Here is an 18,321-nt window from a genome sequence, read left to right on the forward strand (position 1 = left end):
GTCTGTTGCTGTGATGACCCTTTATTCGCTCCTTTTTTGTAGTCCTCTGTCCAATAGGGGTTTTTATCTCTTAGGTGTGTGAATGTAAAGAGGCAACTTTCGCGCATGTTAGGTTCTAATGAGATGATTAGAGAGGACGATCTGCCACCACCCTGACCTGCACACTGTCCGAGTTGCATGACGTCCGAGTTGCGCTAGATTGCGAGGGCCCGTTCAGTCCTGCTTGCAGGCCTAGTTTTACTTATTTTTTTAACGCAGCGTTTTGCCGTGCTGCTTCTGTCTGACAATGAATGAACTGAATAAATTTTATTTATAGATCACAACAGCCATTTAGGCCTATTTTTCTAAAATACGGATATTTAAATAATTTAGCCATGTTAGGCCTTGGTCTTTTTGTAGTAAGCTTGTTCATGCCTACAGGTAGGCTCTGTATTTAACAGCTTTACCTTTTCTGTTGTAAACATCGTTCTGTTGAAACAACCCTAGTAAGGGGGAAGAGTAACTAAATTAATAGAATTAAAATTTGTTATTAATGAAAAAATGTTCATTGGCTGTCACTGAGTAGCATTTGCGTAAAACAACCGGAGGTTATAAAATGTAAGAAAGAGAGGGCATATGGTGGTAAAGGATGGCTTGTTGAAACAGGAGAATGTCATTGTCAGTGGCGTAAGGCAATGCACAAAAGAAAAAGGTGTCGATAAAAAAGCTATCTCTGGATCAGGTCGGCTCATCTTTTTCAGCCCTCGACACTCAAGCCATCTCTTTAACTGAACATGTGTATGTTCTTCCACAACTTTACCAGTGAATTTGGAACCAGGGACATCCTTTTCGGACAGAATTGGTAGGTTTAGCTCAGTAAACATCTCGTTCGTACACTATTGACATGGATCTAGCATGAGGGACAAACGCAAGTTTGACCCCCTAGCAACAGTTGCTAACGTCATGATTATTAATTTCACGTTACGTGTGGTACGGTATTGCTTTGGTACGTTTGTCAGATCAGAATTGGAATTCTCAAAACTACTTGTTCAATCCTCACAACAGGTCGCACAAGTAGCAAAAACAACATGAATTACCTGCAAAAGCCATTTTTTTGTGTGCGAAATACTTAATCTATCGCTCAAAATTAAATCTGTCAATGAACATGTCAGTGTTGTCAGAATGACAAGTCTTTGTTTCATTGTGTACAGACAAGACAGTCAAATTGCTTAGTCATACTATCAATTGAACAGTTACTCTGGTGGAAGGCTCTGATGCTGAAGATGGTGTACGTAAGTTTTGAGGAAAATTGCAAAGTTACACCTTTGTGTGTGAGAGATTGATGCAAGAGACTGGACAAGATTTAGTTGACACTTGTACTCTTTTTACAATTTCTTGACAGACCATGTCACTGCGATACAGAAAGCAAAAGACAGCAATGAGTATCACAAAAATAAAAAATAAAAAATTAAAAAAGCAAAATTAAAAATGTGAACATAAGACAATCAGTTTGAGTGGTAAATGCCGGGATTTTTCCCAATTCTTTCTACACATCTTGATATTCCTCCCTGTTGGGACACAAATTTTCATCCATGTCACAATAGATGTCTTCTCTTGCAATACAGCGTGGAAAGAATCTTCTTGAATGCTTTATCCAGCCTCTGCAGGCATCTGTTGTGATGTCACTGCATGCTGCATTCATGTTATCCAGAAGTGTCATCTGAGTCTGAGGCTGGCAGTCATACACTTGCCATCTCCGTGTGGAGAAAAATTCTTATATGGGATTGAGGAATTGGGAGTATGGTGGGACAAATGCAATTAGCATTCTATTGTGGATTGCAAACCATTCCCTGATTATGTTGGAGTGGTGGAAACCCACATTTTCCCAAACCATCACAAATTTTGGCAGGTTAAAATAAGTTACTTAAAATAAGTAACGAAAATGCTTAGAAATAGGCACACACATCCATTTTGAATGTAAAGACTTATGCAATGAAGTTAGACTAAACGGTGTGGATGGTGAGACTATTCAATGGAGACCCATGATCATCCATTTTGACCATCATGACAGATGCAGCTGATTATGTAGGAAACAGCAGAGAACTGTCCAAATCGTTTGCATGGATGTACAAAAATATCAGCAACTTATTCAAATAAATTATAAATGTTTTTTTTCATGTGCACTAGTGATACAATGTTGTGAGGATTGAACAAGAAGTTTGAGAATTTCAAGTCTGAGCAGAGAAACGTACTAAAGGAATTGAGAAAAACTGTAAAACGATCATATCTCTGGTTTTCTGTGGTCTATCGGTGCCAAATTAAAACTGGGAGAGAAGTTTAAATCCGCGATTTTTAGTAGTTTTTAGTAGGGTTGTTCCGATCATGTTTTTTTGCTCCCGATCCGATTGTTTTAGTTTGAGTATCTGCCGATCCGGATATTTCCCGATCCGATTGTTTTTTGCTCCCAATAGTTTTTCCCGATCATATACATTTTGGCAATGCATTAAGAAAAAAATGAATAAAACTCGGACGAATATATACATTCAACATACAGTACATAAGTACTGCATTTGTTTATTATGACAATAAATCCTCAAGATGGTATTTACATTATTAAAATTCTTTCTGTGAGAGGGATCCACGGATAGAAAGACTTCTGACTTTGTATATTGTGACTAAATATTGCCATCTAGTGTATTTGTTGAGCTTTCAGTAAATGATACTGTAGCCATGCCCAAATGCATGATGTGAAGTGGAACCATGACTGTGCGTAGTGCTACCAATTGATATATCTTCTCTGCGTTGGGAAATAACATAAGATGTGAAGAAAAAGATCAATTGCTACCTAGCTTCCCCACATTGCTTCCCATGATATTTCTAATCATAGGGAGAGGGATTATAAGGCTTTAGCCAATTAAAAAAAGGCTCCAAAGGCTGCCAAAATTCACTCCACTCATTTTACGCTGCCTTTTATCTCTCTATATAGGTAAAACGGCGCCATTACAGATTGAGCGCGACAATGCGTGAGTGGGTCGTGCAGTGCATGCATTAATTGTGTTAAATATTTTAACGTGATACTTTTTTTTTTTAAATTAATTACCGCCGTTATCGGGATAAATTTGATAACCCTACCTTAAGCCTAAACTAAAGACTCTGGATGAGTGTAACATATTATGTCTGTAACGTTAAATACAATTAGAAAACGATTTAATTAAAATATATATATATATATTAAAAAAAGGCATGGCCGATATTTTTTTTGCCAATTCCGATACTTTGAAAATGACGTGATCGGACCCATCTCTAGTTTTTAGTATATTAATAATTAATTTTATTACAGTGCCTCAAAAAAGCCATGTGATTGAACAGGCCGGTTAAATCACAGGATGTCCGACTGCAAGCCTGTGTGGTGTCATGTGACTGTATTGTTACGTCTGATTGGTATAAGGGAATCATGTGATTATCGTTGCGACCTCTCATTGGTGAAACATCTATTGCTAAAATAAAATAAAATCTAAAATGTGGAATAAAGATAGAAAAATGTAATGACTGTGGTGTAGCCCAAAGTAGCGGAGTAAGAGTAGTGTTTCTTCCTCAAAAATCTACTCAAGTATAAGTAAAAAAGTATAAAAGAAAAAAGTTACTCAAGTAAATGCTACAGAGTAAATTTAATTCTTTACTACCTACCTCTGGTGTTAAATCACTCAAATGATTTTGGAGATGATGGAAAGTTTATAGTTAAAATCTGTAAAACAATGACAAATATATGTATAATTCCCTTTCCTGTAAATAGGATAATTGACCACATCTTTCTGAAATGTGTGAGCATCTTCCCCTCCTTAACTCCCTCACCCGAAAATTTCAGTTTGACGTAAGAAGCAAATCCCATTTACTTATCAAATCTTGCTTAAATGAGGTGAATTGTTATCGGAAACCTGCAGACATCAAAGTGGAAGAGCGCAGAGGGAGTTCCGCTATGAATCTATCAACAGAAATTAATTATCCACCCTAAATGAAATGAGCACACTAGGGGGATTCTCCACGTCAGATCAATGAAACAATCTAAAAGAGTTTATGACTGAGAGGCAATGTGTGCACGGGTCACATTTTCATTACCTTGTGAGGACCAGAGGTTAGTGGAAAAACAAACAAAACAAACAAAAAAAATAGGTTGGCATCTTAATGCCTGAATTTACATTTAACAATTATACATCAATAAGCTTTGTGAGATTATTGTTGTTTGTTTTATTGCTTTACAACTTTTATAGAAAACATTTTAACGGCTAGGTCTTTATTTTAAAGATGATGTGTTAAACTTTAAACCGAGTCAATACATTTTATTTTATAAGTTTTAAAATAAAAAAAAAAAATGTAAAGAAAATAATTTCATGGAATAAATGTCACAATGTTTACAATGTTACTCATTACTTGAGTATTCTTTTCACCAAATACATTATTACTTGTACTTGAGGACACTTTTTGGATGACTATTCTTACTTTTACTTGTAATTTCTCTCGCCAGAATTCAATGATTTTTTTTTTTTTTTTTTTTTGTACAGTGGTACCTCTACATACGAAGTTAACTCGTTCCAGGACCTTGTTTGTAAGTTGAAATGGTCGTATGTTGAGCAGGATTTTCCCATAAGAATACATTATAATTCCATTCATTCGTTCCACAGCCCGAACACCAACACTAAATCCTTAATAAATACTGTTGGTACTATTGCAAATAGCAATTACGCAGAGCAAAACAAAAACATTATGAATAAAAATCGGAAAAATAATATAATAATAGTAATAATAATGATAATACCTGTAATAATGTAACGAATCGGGTTCTAATGTTGCAGATGTATTTTTGCGTGGTGTACCTGAACGCACTGCGTGGCTGACGTGCCACAGTGAGGTAGGACTTTTTACTTTGACTTCACTTGTTCAGCTGCAGCGGACAGTAGGCATGTTGAGTTGCACAAATTCTGAAATAAATGATTTAAATCATGACGAAGCTGGTGATTTCTTTGGCGATGTTACAATAATAATAATTGTCACCTTATCTTAAAAATACTGGCGAACGGACGAGGACCGCCGAGATCATAGACCGTCTACGGCCAGTTCACGGATGCGCACCCCACACTAATATTCATTTATCATTTCCATCTTCATTTCAATGGTAAGGCTCACCTTTTTCCTTTTTTTACCACCTGCACTAACATTGCTGGAACACATGTTGATTTCTCTCACAAGAAAATCCACCGTGCGTCCGTTTTGCCGGAAAACAAAGAAACTGCGGCGCTGTCATAAATCGTCATATTTCGAGCATGTCGTCGGATGTACAAACAAATGGCGAGTCAAATTTTACGTCAGATGTTGAAAAGATCATTTGTCGAAGCGATCGTATGTCGAGACAGTATAATAATAACAGTTCATATGGATAACTTTGTGCTGAGAAAAAAATATAAACAATTATTTTAAAAAAAGACTGTAAGCAGTTACTCAAAATGTTACTCATTACTTGAGTATTCTTTCAACGAATACTTTTTTACTTGTACTTGAGTACATTTTTGGAAGGCTGCTTTTACTTTGGCTTGAGTAATATTATTTAAAAGTAACACTACTCTTACTTGAGTAAAGTTTTTGGAAACTCTACCTTAGGGGTGCCCAAGTCTGGTTCTCGGGAGCCCCTATCCAGCTTGTTTCCATGTCTCTCTCCTTTAACACACCTGAACCAAATGATCAGGATATCAGCAATCTCTGCAGGAGCCTGATAACGATCCTGATTATTTGATTCAGATTCCTACGCGGAGGAAGCTACTGCTGTCTAAAAAAAAAAAATCATTGTTGCCTGTTTAATGTTCGCAAAAAGGCACTTGGACACGCCACAGAAGTTTTGGCAAAATATTTTGTGGACTGATGAAATCAAAGTTGAATTGTTTGGGAGTAACACACAACGTCATGTGTGCAAGAAAAATGGAACAGATCACAAACATCAAAACCTTGTTGCCTCAGGGCCTGGACAACTTGCAATCATTAATGGAAGAATTCAAAAATTCAAAATTTTTTAATTTAAAAAGGCCATCTGTCAGACAGTTGAAGCCAAAAAGAGGATGGAAGCTGCAGAAAGACAATGATCCAAAACACAGAAGTAAATCAACTTCAGAATGGCTTCAGAAGAACGAAATACACTTTCTGGAGTGGCCAAGTCAAAGTCCAGACTTAAACCCCATTGAGATGCTTCCCAGGACATCCCAGGAATCTGACTGAACTACAGCAGTTTTTTAGAGAAGAATAGGCCAAGATTAGTCCTGATCGATGTGCCAGACTGATCTGCAGCTACAGGAAGCGTCTGGTTGAAGTTATTGTTGCCAAAGGGGAGGCCCACAAAATTTTTAATATGATGGTTCACTTACTTATTTTTCCCGCTTCTGTCATTGTTTGCATACTGTCCTCGATAAAATATGAAAACCTATAAATGTTTGGGTGGTTTAGTTAAAGCAGACACTGTTTTTTCATCTGTGTGATTTTGACAAAGGTCAGATCACATTTGATGGTGATTTTATGCAGAAATGTGAGAAATTCCAAAAGGTTCAGATACTTTTTCATACATTTGTATATTTTTGTGTCTCTGTAACATCTATGTAAATATCCAATGTTAAGATTTGGACACCTGTGGTTTATTGGGTGGTAGGGCATATTTGTGGATTTATTTCTAAAATGTAGTTGGCCAGTACGGCATATAATGAGGTACGCTTTGTACTCCAGAAATTACGGTAAAACTACTCTTAGAAGTACATTTTTCTCAAAAAGTTACTCTTGTAAATGTAACGGAGTATATGGAGCGCTTTACTACCCACCTCTGGAAGCCTATGGAAATCATAACTGCACTAACAAAGTTCGCTTGTGATTTCACAAGAGAAAAAATCCTAGACATGAGAATGCCATACCCTTAAAGACTGTGTTTTCAATGATTTGCCATTATAACTTCATTATGTTTCATTACTATCATTACTGTGCGTCTCTGATTGAGAGGGACAAATCTCTACAGCCTCAGGCTCACATTAAGACATGCTGAGTGTATTTTCAACATTCACTCAGGCTATGAAATATGGTAAAATAGAGGAATAAAAATGCACAAGTTTTCACTACTTGGGGAAGAAATATACGACGGTATCAAGAAACTGCTGTGATCCCCATTTCATGTTGATAATACTGACTTTTAATAGCCAAGCAATTTAGCTGCATTATTACATATCCTGTAACAAGTCCACAGTCACGCTGAGAGTGTATTTCAGCACAGCTGTGCTTCACACAGACTGAATGCAATTCCACCTTGAACTCAACTGAAAGTAGCCCTGAACACAATTTCATTTCCAAACAGTCATTGAGAGAAAGAGAGAAACACCACCGAGTAAAAACAGCCGGTAGGCAACCTTGAATTGTGGTTGGGTGGCTAATTTAGCCAATAATGATGCTGAGGAAGACAGCTGGGACCTTTATGGAAGCTGTAATAGAACTACGTATGTAAATGACTGCTGCTTAGTCTCATCGGGCCGGGCTTACGCCGCTGACTGACACATTTTATCAGCTCCTCATTGTGTTAGTTGCATCTGCATTGAGCCAATGATGGAATCCACTGAGCCGGCCATTGTTCCCCGATCCAGACGCGAGTGAGGTCGGGACCAGTCATACGATATCAGGAGACGCAGTTTAATCGGGAGGGGGCCGAGACACTTGCAGAGGACCATGGAGACACGCTGATATGAGAAATGAGCATATGCTCTATTGACTAATTGTCTTCATCTGCCTCTCTCTACCTACGCGCCCTACTACGGTGTTCTCGCATTAGGCTTCCACATCAAATCAGCACGGCTTCAGTAGTTGTGGGAAACTGAAAAACAAGCCTCAAGCAACACAGTAACCAGAGCTAGACATTTGAAACGTAAAATATTGTCAGAGGCAGTTTTCCATATGTGCCAGTTGGGCAGTCACCACGGGCGAGACTTTACTGGGGGTGCACGTGCCTCTTTTCAAAAAACAAGAAAATTAAAACCCATTGAAGGAGATAGTACCTTTTCTCGCAGGCACTTTCTAACTGTTTGTATTACTCTAACACACCCAATGTTAAATGAATAGCACTTATACCATAGTTTAGGGCAGGGGTCCCCAAACTAAAAAAAAAAAAAAAAAATTTTTTTGTTTTTGTTTTTTTCTCAATAGTGTTATTTATTTCCTGGCTTTTTTCTGTTAAGAACCCAGAGAGGGTTATTTGGTTATTCTCTATTTAATTAATAGTGTTATTATTATTTATTATTATATTATATTATATTATATTATTATTTTTATTTTATTTACTTTTGCTCCGTGAAGAATTCAGAAAGGATTATTTGGTTGTGGCTTTCTGAAAAACAATACATTTTTACTAGGGCTGTCAAAATTATCGCGTTAACGTAATTAATTTTTTTAATTAATCATGTTAAAATATTTGACGCAATTAACGCACATGCCTGGCTCAAACAGATTAAAATGACAGCACATTGCAGTTTCAACTTCTTACTTGTTTTTTTTGGAGTTTTGTCGCCCTCTGCTGGCACTTGGGTGCGACTGATTTTATGGGCTTAAGCACCCATGAGCATTGTGTAATTATTGACATCAACAATGGCGGGCAACTAGTTTATTTTTTGAATAAAAATTTTACAAATTTTATTGAAACAAAAACATTAAGAAGGTTTTTAATATAAAATTTCTATAACTTGTATGAACATTAATCTTTTAAGAACTACAAGTCTTTCTATCCATGGATCGCTTTAACAGAATGTTAATCATCTTAATGCCATCTTGTTGATTTATTGTTATAATAAACAAACACAGTACTTATGTACCATATGTTGAATGTATACATCCATTTTGTGTTTTATCTTTCCATTCCAAATATAATTTATAGAAAATATGGCATATTTTAGAGATGGTTTGAATTACGATTCATTACGATTAATTAATTTTTAAGCTGTAATTAACTCGATTAAAAATTTTAATCGTTTGACAGCCCTAATTTTTACATTTCGGCACTCCTGCAATCGTCACACCTTTTCTGTTACAAACTGACCCCAGCCCCTCATTAGAGAAGGGAAAAGTTATGTGGCCCTCACAGGAAAAAGTTTGGCGACCCCTGGTTTAGGGAAAACAAGCAGGATATAGGGCATAAGATACACAACACCTTCTTAACACGGATGCCCAACTTGTGCGTCACGAGCAAGATTGAAGCACCAAGTCTCGCAATCAATTCTCCCGGACAGTCCACAACAAATGCCGGGACGTTCTGTCCTAATACAAGGAACACAGGAGAACACCGAATATCCAACTGATAACACGACTGATAAGACTCCAACTGCCCTTTTGATGCTGAGGTGGCAAAATCCACCGCCTTCGTTGCCCGGACAACAGTAACTTCCGAATCCTCCTGTCGAATCCACAAACAGACAATAATCCCAAACACACCCTTCTTTCTGCCCACGGCCCGCCCCGCGAGAGCCTTCAAAATGAATGTTCAACTAAGTGTTGTCATTTTTCTCGGGAACCTTTTGTTGAGGTATGATACTGTAGGGTGACCTTGCCTCCCCGCCTGAGTGTTGTCGACCTGAATAAATTGTAAATATGTTTTCAGTGAGCCTTCCTTAAATCTTTCAAAATGGAGTCAGTACAAGGGGTTAAAACTAAGGTGAGCTCACGGAGTTTGCCGTTCTGGCCGGATTGCCGGGGTCCTACCGGCTGCACCTGCGTGAGTCCGGTGGTTCGGCTGGCGCGATTCCAGCGGTCTGGCTAGAAGGTCAAATTCCTTCACCATAGAGATACTTGATAAATAATGGCACCCCCATAGCATTGTAATCATGCCCACTTCTGCAATATTTCAATACTTAAAGATTGACTGGGACTCCATGGATTTATAGCATATGAAGGGATTGAGAGTTTTCATAGCCATATAGTCTTCGACGACCTTCTTGCTGAGTTACAAAATAAAAACAGTCGGGGTGCCTCGGAACGTAAATTGGCCATTAAGACAGCGAAATAAATCTTTGTTTCTTTGAAAGTTTTGGACAAGTTCGTTAGCTTACACAAGGCCAAGTCACATCAGAGGTGGCTAGTAACATGTTAAATTTACTCCGTCACGTTTACTTGAGTAACTTTTTGAGAAAAATGTACTTCTAAGAGTAGTATACTATGTCATATTTTTTATTTTGACTTGAGTAGATTTGTGAAGAAGAAACACTACCCGCTACTAGGGCTACATGAGTCATTCATTTTTCTTCTTTATTCTACATACCGTATTGGCCCGAATATAAGACAGCCCTGATTAGAAGACGACCCCCTCTTTTTCAGGACTCAAGTTTGAAAAAAGACTTTTTGAACACCAAATTATAATAATTATATAATATAAAAATTTTATACAGAAAATAATTACAATACATCCGAAACAAATGTTTAAAACAATATATTTGAGAGAAAAAGCATGTTATCACCTCATTCAAATCTTAATATCTGAACATTTAAATATGTAAACCAAAGTGCAATCACATTCGTATATTAGTGGCTTCTGGTTTTTTAAATGTAAATAAACCAATCTATTGTGATAAAACAACAAAATTGCAATAAATGCATTAACCATCAAAGTGAAGTCTAACTGTAACTGTAGTATTTAAACAAATCCAAATAAGGAAAAACAATGCAATAAAATAATGCAAACTGGTTAAACTAAAAAGAGTAGCTGAGATCTGTCATGACAGAACATCGCTTCAATGATATCTGGCGCCATCTAGCGTCGTGAATGGGGAGAGTAGCTGAGATCTGTCATGACAGAACATCGCTTCAATGATATTTGGCGCCATCTAGCGTCGTGAATGGGTATAATGTCTAGACCGCGAATAAAAGACAACCCCCCTCTTTTTCAGTGTTATTTCAATGCAAAAAACACTTACCCTAATTTTCGCACTATAAGCCGTACCTGGCTATAAGCCGCCACCCTCAAAAATTGGCATGAAAACGGCATTTGTTCATAGATAAGCCACACCGGACTATAAGCCGCAGCCATCCTCACTGTATTATGGGATATTAACACCAAAAGATATTAACCGGTAATACTTCATTTGACAGCAACATCAAACGACTTTCATAAGACCAAATGAACCCCCATGAAGCTTTGAACCACTTGGTTGCATAGCTTCATTGCTTCAAGAAGCTTCATTTGGTCATCACTGCTCCCTTGGGCGAGACAGTCAACCTCTGCTACCACCTGCGGGCAACACTGTTGTTGTCCAACATGCCTCCTAGCATGCATTGCAGTGCGACAGATGCAAATAACTATCAAAATTCATCTTCTTTGCTAATTATTTCTTCATTTACTGTTCCAGTTGTTTCATTATTGCTAGTTATGGTATTTGGTAACACTATATTTGACAGTGGCCCTATAAGACTGTCATTAGACAATGATAATTATGATATGACACTGTCATGAGCATTTATGAATGCTTATAACAGATGTTGTTTAGTGTTATCTGACAAATTATCTCACTTTTGGATATAAACATTCAAGCTGGACATAAATGGAGTTAGTGACATTATTTGCCAGATGACAATTAATGACATAAGCATTCAGTAATGCCCATGACAGTGTCATGTCATAATTATGATGGTCTTATGACAGTCTTATGACACCGCTGTCAAATAAAGTGTTCCATTTTAACTGAAATAAATCAACAAATAAGCCGCACTGGACTATAAGCCGCAGGATTCAAAATGAAGGAAAAAAGTAGCGGCTTATAGTCCAACAATTACGGTACTTATATTTGGGCCGAAACGGTATTAGATTCAGTCGCTCTGCCATTTTCACCAATGAGCGTCACAACAATAATCACATGACAACATTATACCAATCAGACTCAAGCTTGCCGTTCTATGATCACACAGGCCTGTTCAATCACGTGGTGTCTTTAAAGCACTGTAAAAAATTAAGTATTTAACATAGAGCGCTGCCATCAGCATGACTCGAAAGCACCGATAGTAGCATCCCTCCCATTTTTTATTTGGCACTGATTGATTGACTACAGAAAATAATATAAGAATAATAAGAAATAAGTTTTCTCCACTACAGGGCACTCATGCTCTTTGGATGAATGATGCTTCATTTCTGTAGATTTTTTTTTCTCTCGCTGGAATTCAATGATTGTTTTCCATTTCTTTGGCTTAAAGTGGTTATGTAGTTAGGTATAGGACAGTATGATATAACAGGTTATACGGATAACTTAATGCTGAGGAAAAAAAACAATATCATAGTCAGTTACTCACAATGTTACTCTTTACTTGAGAATTTTTTTCACCAAATACATTTTTACTTGTACTTGAGTACATTTTCGGATGACTGCTTTTACTTTTACTTGAGTAATATTATTTTGAAGTAACGCTACACTTACTTGAGTCAAATATTTGGCTACTCTTCCCACCTCTGCATTTATTGAAAGCGCCCTTAGTCACACAGAAAAAAAAGATGTCTAAAGCAAGGGCGTAGGTTTGGTCTCAACATTGGTAGGGACGATATAACAGCATAACCTGCATGTACACTTTTTGCTTGGAACGTGACGTTAATATGACCAAACAGATGGGGTCAGCGCTACATTTCTCACCAATATAAACCTATTTAATTGATACGCTAAATTATTAATGCAAAATAAATCTGTATTGATTTATACTAACTTTCATGTGTATTGGTTCAGGTGATAATCTGAGATATCTAAGGACCGATCTACATCTGAGGCATAGGAGACTACCCCGAACCAAAGTACTCTCATGAAATTCTGAAGTGTGATTTCTTTCCCAGATTTTTTTTTCCATATCAGTTCATGTTCATGTCAGTGTCCCCCTGAAGTGGACCCAATCTTGGATAGCTCCTTTTTTTTTTTTTTTTTTTTTAAATAAAGGGACTTGCACTCTGAAGCCTCTGCGTTGCATTGTTGTAATGCACATAATGCAAACAAAGATCGAAATGAGGGACGGCTAGCTTGACTTTGTTTTTGTTTTTTTGGAGGCTGGCCTGACTGAGTTTTGCAGGTTAGCATGTCCACACAGTTTAATGCTATGCTAACTCTGATGCTCGTCGGACTTTCTTTAGCAAAATTAGTGGTGTTTCCCCCACTTCCGCAACATTGACGTGTTTTTAGCAGTGGCTGCCGCTGGCCACTGCTGCTGGCCGAAAAAAAACACTTCTAATATCCCTCCTTTTCGAAGGGGGCGGAGGAGGTGGGTTGGGTCAAGTCCAGGACTGGGTAGTAACCCGTTATATTTACTCTGTTACATTTACTTGAGTAATTCTTTCTATAAAAATGTAATTGTTAGAGTAGTTTTACCACACAATACTTTTTACTTTTACTAGAGTAGGTTTGTGAAGAAACACTACTCTTACTCCCCACTACACTACAGTCGTTACAGTTTTCGTCTTTACATATAGACTTTATTATTGCCAGAGATGCCAACAGTGGCCGTCTCAGTTTCACCAATAAGACGTCGAAACAACGACATGACTCTATTATACCAATCAGAGTTAACGATGTGTTTTTTTCTCCACTAGAGGGCACCCGTGCTCTTTGTTTCTTATTGTTGTTCTGGTCTGAATTGGAGGATTTTTTTGTCATTATTTAGGCCTACTATGGACATGCAATAGGTTATAATAATAATAATATAGTAGAGTAATAATAACAACAGTTCATATCAATCAAATTGTGCTGAGGAAAAAATATATACCATGATTTAAAAAACCAAACATTGTAAGCAGTTACTCACAATGTTACTCATTGCTTGAGTATTATTTTCAACAAACACTTTTTTTACTTGTACTTGAATATTTTTTTGGGATGACTACGTTTACTTGAGTAATATTATTTAGAAGCAACGCTACTCTTACTGTGAACTTTTTGGCTACTCTACCCACGTCTGGTCAAGTCATCAGCCAATCAAATGTGCGTTTGGGTGGGGGGGGACCATTCAGCAAATGAAAAGGGATAAATGTAAGTCTGAACATAATGATGAATATAATTCACTTACTAATGGTAGGGTCTGTTCTATCCTTACAACATATGGGAAAACAATTTAAATTACCTAGATCACTGAACTTATATAATGCAAAAAAGGTTGCTTGAAAGTTGGTGGGGACAATTTAAGCATCCTGAAAAGTAGGTAGTGTTATGTCACTACCGTCCCTATGCAAACCTACGCCCTTAGTCTAAAGGCTTCACAGTCTCACAGTTGACAGACAATTACGACGTTCACAAGGCCAGGAAAAAAAACAGATAGCGAGTTACTGCTGATGGACTGTGTGAAAACCCTGATGAAATGCTAGCTGATGACACAATATTAGGTGTGAGAATTAAAAAAAAAGAGAGAAAAAAAAAAGAAAGAAATCCAGCAGAAGACATTGTGTAATTCTCCTACGGTTTGAATTGTTTTCTATGTCTCCCTCCTCCAACACACCTGATTCAAATAATCAGGATCATTATCAGGCTCCTGCAGAGCTTGCTGATGAGCTTATCATTCGATTCAGGTGTGTTAAAAAAGATAAGATGATCATTTGATTCAGGTGTGTTAGAGGAGAGAGACATGGAAAACAAGCTGGATAGGGGCTCTCGAGGACCGGACTTGGGCACCCCTGGGGGACAGTAGCCAAAAAATTTACTAAAGAGTAGCATTACTTCTAAATAATGTTACCCGAAAAGAAGTAAAAGAAGTCTTCCAAAAATGTACTCAAGTAAAAAAAATATTCGTTGACAAGAATACTCAAGTTATCAGTAACACTGTGAGTAACAGCTTACATTGTCTGATTTTTTTTTTTTTTTAAATATATAATGGTATATTTTGTTCTCATTACAACTTCATTTATTGTATATGAAATGTTATTATTATACTTAACTATAACTGATTACATAACCATATTAGACCAAAAAGATGACACGGAAATCATCAAATTCAGGCCAGAGCAACACGATGAAACATCACCCGTCCAAACAGCATGAGTGTCCTCTTGTGGATTAAAAATATTGTTACCTCTGATTGGGATAATGAAGTCGTGTGGATATTGTTGCGATGTCTCATTGGTGAAACTGAGATGGCCACTGTCAGCATCTCTGGCAAAAATAAAGTGAATATGTAAAATAAAGACGAAAAATAATAACGATTGTAGTGTAGCCCAAAGTAGTGGAGTAAGAGTAGTATTTCTCCACAAATATACTCAAGTAAAAGTAAAAAGTATTCCGTGGTAAAACTACTCTACGAAGTACATTTTTCTCAAAAAGTTACTCAAGTAAATGTATCTGAGTAAATGTAACGCGTTACTACTCACCTCTGCTCATACGCTCATGACACTAGTTCCCTACTGTAAGTGTTGTTAATAACGGTATTAGAGTATAACAGCGTGACTAACGGCGTTATTTTTGTCAGTAGTGAGTAATCTAATTAATTACTTTTCCCATCTTTGCAACACCGTTACCATTACCAAGGACGTGAAGGTGTGTTACTACAATTTGGTTGAATGACGAGAGACACAGAGAGAGCAGAGCAGGAGAGGGGAGGAGGGAAAGGGGGTTGTGACGCCATTGCAAACGCGATGCTAGGTGGCTCGGAGCGTTAGCATAGCATTCGCGTTCTCGCTAGCATTAACATTTAGCATGGCAAGCGTCATGTTAAACGCTCGGAAAACGTTTTACATACAGTTCGTAGCGTACAGGTGGGTACAATTAATTGAAAATAATAGGCTGTTTTCTTGTTCAGTATGCATTATCATACCCAAGTGGGCGTTGTCCTTGTAGATGCTACCTTATAATAATAATTTGTTTTTTATTTTTAGTACCACAAATAGTCACTTGCTCGAAACTTTTCTTGAATGACGTATCCATAAATCGTCTGTGATTTTTTTTTTTTTTTTTTTTAAATCAAAGCAACTAGAGCAAAGATAGAAGAGATTTAAGCCTCACCTGAGTATTGAAAAATATATCTATATATATTAGGGGTGTGACCATACACGCAAGTCACAGTTCATTACAACAGAAAAAAGGCTTTTTTTCTCACAGCATTCAAAAGTTACATTTTGTATGAAATTTTTGTGAAATAAAAAAAAATGTAAAAAGGGTGACCTATGTTTTTTTTTTAATGAAAAAGACAGTTCAATTCAATCTGTTAATATTGAATGGATCATGTAATAACGTGTAGAACATGAAAAATAACATCAGTTACTTTACCGAGTAACTAATTACTCTTACGTTGCGGTAACTGAGTTACTAACTCAATTACATTTTGGGAGAAGTAATTTGTTACTGTAAATAATTACTTTTTAAAAGTAAGATTAACAACACTGCCCACTGTAGGCTGATATCAAATTTCATACACTTTATTTTGTCTGTCTGGGTGGTGAATGATCACTGCCAGAGTTCTGAATGTTGTACAGGTAGTCCCTGGGTTACGAACGAGTTCCGTTCCTAGGCTGGCAATGTAACCCTTGAAGTACTCCAAATACCCCCTAAACCTCAAAATAACTGTCCCAAAACATATATGTCATATTAATAAGATAAAGTAAAAAAATAAGATACTGGGAGGTAGGTTGTGTTAAATGCCGTTATATTGAATGACTATTCGTGGTTTTAAAAAAATGAATAAATAATAACTATTCAGGCTTTACTCGCGAGTGAGTCGCCTTGCTGAGAGAAAGAGTAGGGGGGCGAGAGAGGTGGGACATCATGGCCGCTCAGTTCACCAGCGTCGCCTTTCTTAACGCAAGCCCGCCGTCCCAACTAAAAAAAAAAAAAAAGGGATCGGGACTCACAAAGATGTGGGACCTGATGCCATCAGGAACTGCAGGACAGCGTCAACGCTGCTGGGGGAGGAGGGGATCCTGACATGGCAAGAACTAAAAAAAAAAAAAACGACTGGGGACAAAATGGCAGACGAGACTCACGTAAGTCGGGTAAGTCGTAACTCGGGGCAACGTGTATTTACTTTTCTGAAATGAATAAAAACTGATTTAAAATGAAATATCTCTCAAGTAGAGAAAGTCCAAAAAGAATATGTGGAAAATCTGGAACTAGGGCTGTCAAACGATTAAAAATTTTAATCGAGTTAATTACAGCTTAAAAATTAATTAATCGTAATTAATCGTAATTTATCACAATTCAAAACATCTATGAAATATGCCATATTTTTCTGTAGATTATTGTTGGAATGGAAAGATAAGACAAAAGATGGATATATACACTCAACATACGGTACATAAGTACTGTATTTGTTCATTATAACAATAAATCAACAAGATGGCATTAACATTATTAACATTCTGTTAAAGCGATCCATGGATAGAAAGACTTGTAGTTCTTAAAAGATAAATGTTAGTACAAGTTATAGAAATTTTATATTAAAACCCCTTTTAATGTTTTCGTTTAATAAAATTTGTAAAATTTTCAATCAAAAAATAAACAAGTAGCCCGCCATTGTTGATGTCAATAATTACACAATGCTCATTGATGCTTAAGACCATAAAATCAGTTGCACCCAAGCGCCAGCAGAGGGCGACAAAACTCCAAAAAACACAAGTAACAAGTTGGCATTGCACTGAGCTCTCATTTTAATCTATTTGAGCGGGGCATGTGCGTTAATTGCGTCACATATTTTAACGTGATTAATTTAAAAAATTAATGACCGCCCGTTAACGCGATAATTTTAACAGCCCTATCGGGAACATTTACTGACTTCATTTGTATTTATTTGAATGTTTTCGTGTGAATTAGTCAATTTATTTTTTGATAAGCTGTCTCCACCCTTCAAAAGAAGTTTTTAATAGCCAGCAAATCACTTGAAATGAAAAACGATCCTACAAAAAACAGAACTCAAGCATGACGTTTTTGATGGATTAAAATACACACACTTACCATGGTGTTAAAGGCTTCCTGCTGTTGCTGCTGCAGGAGCAAACCACACGCCACACACTCCCCCTGACAGTCAGCGCGTGCAGGGGTGACGAAACATGGAAGCAGAACCAGCAGGCACCACAGTGGGATCTTCATGGCTCTGCACACCCAGATAAGCAGGAGCAAACAGGAGCCCAAGAGGCAGCGGAATCAAGAAGAAGGGTCAACAACAGCTGGATAAGGTCAGGGTTGTAAAGAAGTGTGTCAAGCCTAAGGAAAGAAAGCAGTTACACATGATTGCATCAGTTTCTGTTACAAAAAATTGTTAGCTGGATTGTCATTATCATTGGTGGTTAGAGAACGTCCAAGAATTGGATTGTGCTGGCTTGTAAAAGGAGGGCATAACTCGAAGCAC

At 37.2% G+C, this 18,321-nt stretch overlaps 1 protein-coding gene across 1 annotated transcript in view; it reads right to left on the minus strand.

Moving 5' to 3' along the window:
- The window catches only part of pnocb (prepronociceptin b), an 83,798-nt gene that overhangs the window by 9,610 nt on the left and 55,867 nt on the right, over positions 1-18,321 (minus strand). Inside the window, exon 2 of the mRNA XM_057822143.1 lies at positions 17,928-18,176. Coding sequence (XP_057678126.1) covers positions 17,928-18,062 — 135 coding nt within the window. The 5' untranslated portion in view covers positions 18,063-18,176. The remainder of the gene's footprint in view (positions 1-17,927; positions 18,177-18,321) is intronic.

The sequence above is a fragment of the Corythoichthys intestinalis genome, chromosome 19, assembly GCF_030265065.1.
Source record: "Corythoichthys intestinalis isolate RoL2023-P3 chromosome 19, ASM3026506v1, whole genome shotgun sequence".
Lineage (NCBI taxonomy): Eukaryota > Metazoa > Chordata > Actinopteri > Syngnathiformes > Syngnathidae > Corythoichthys > Corythoichthys intestinalis.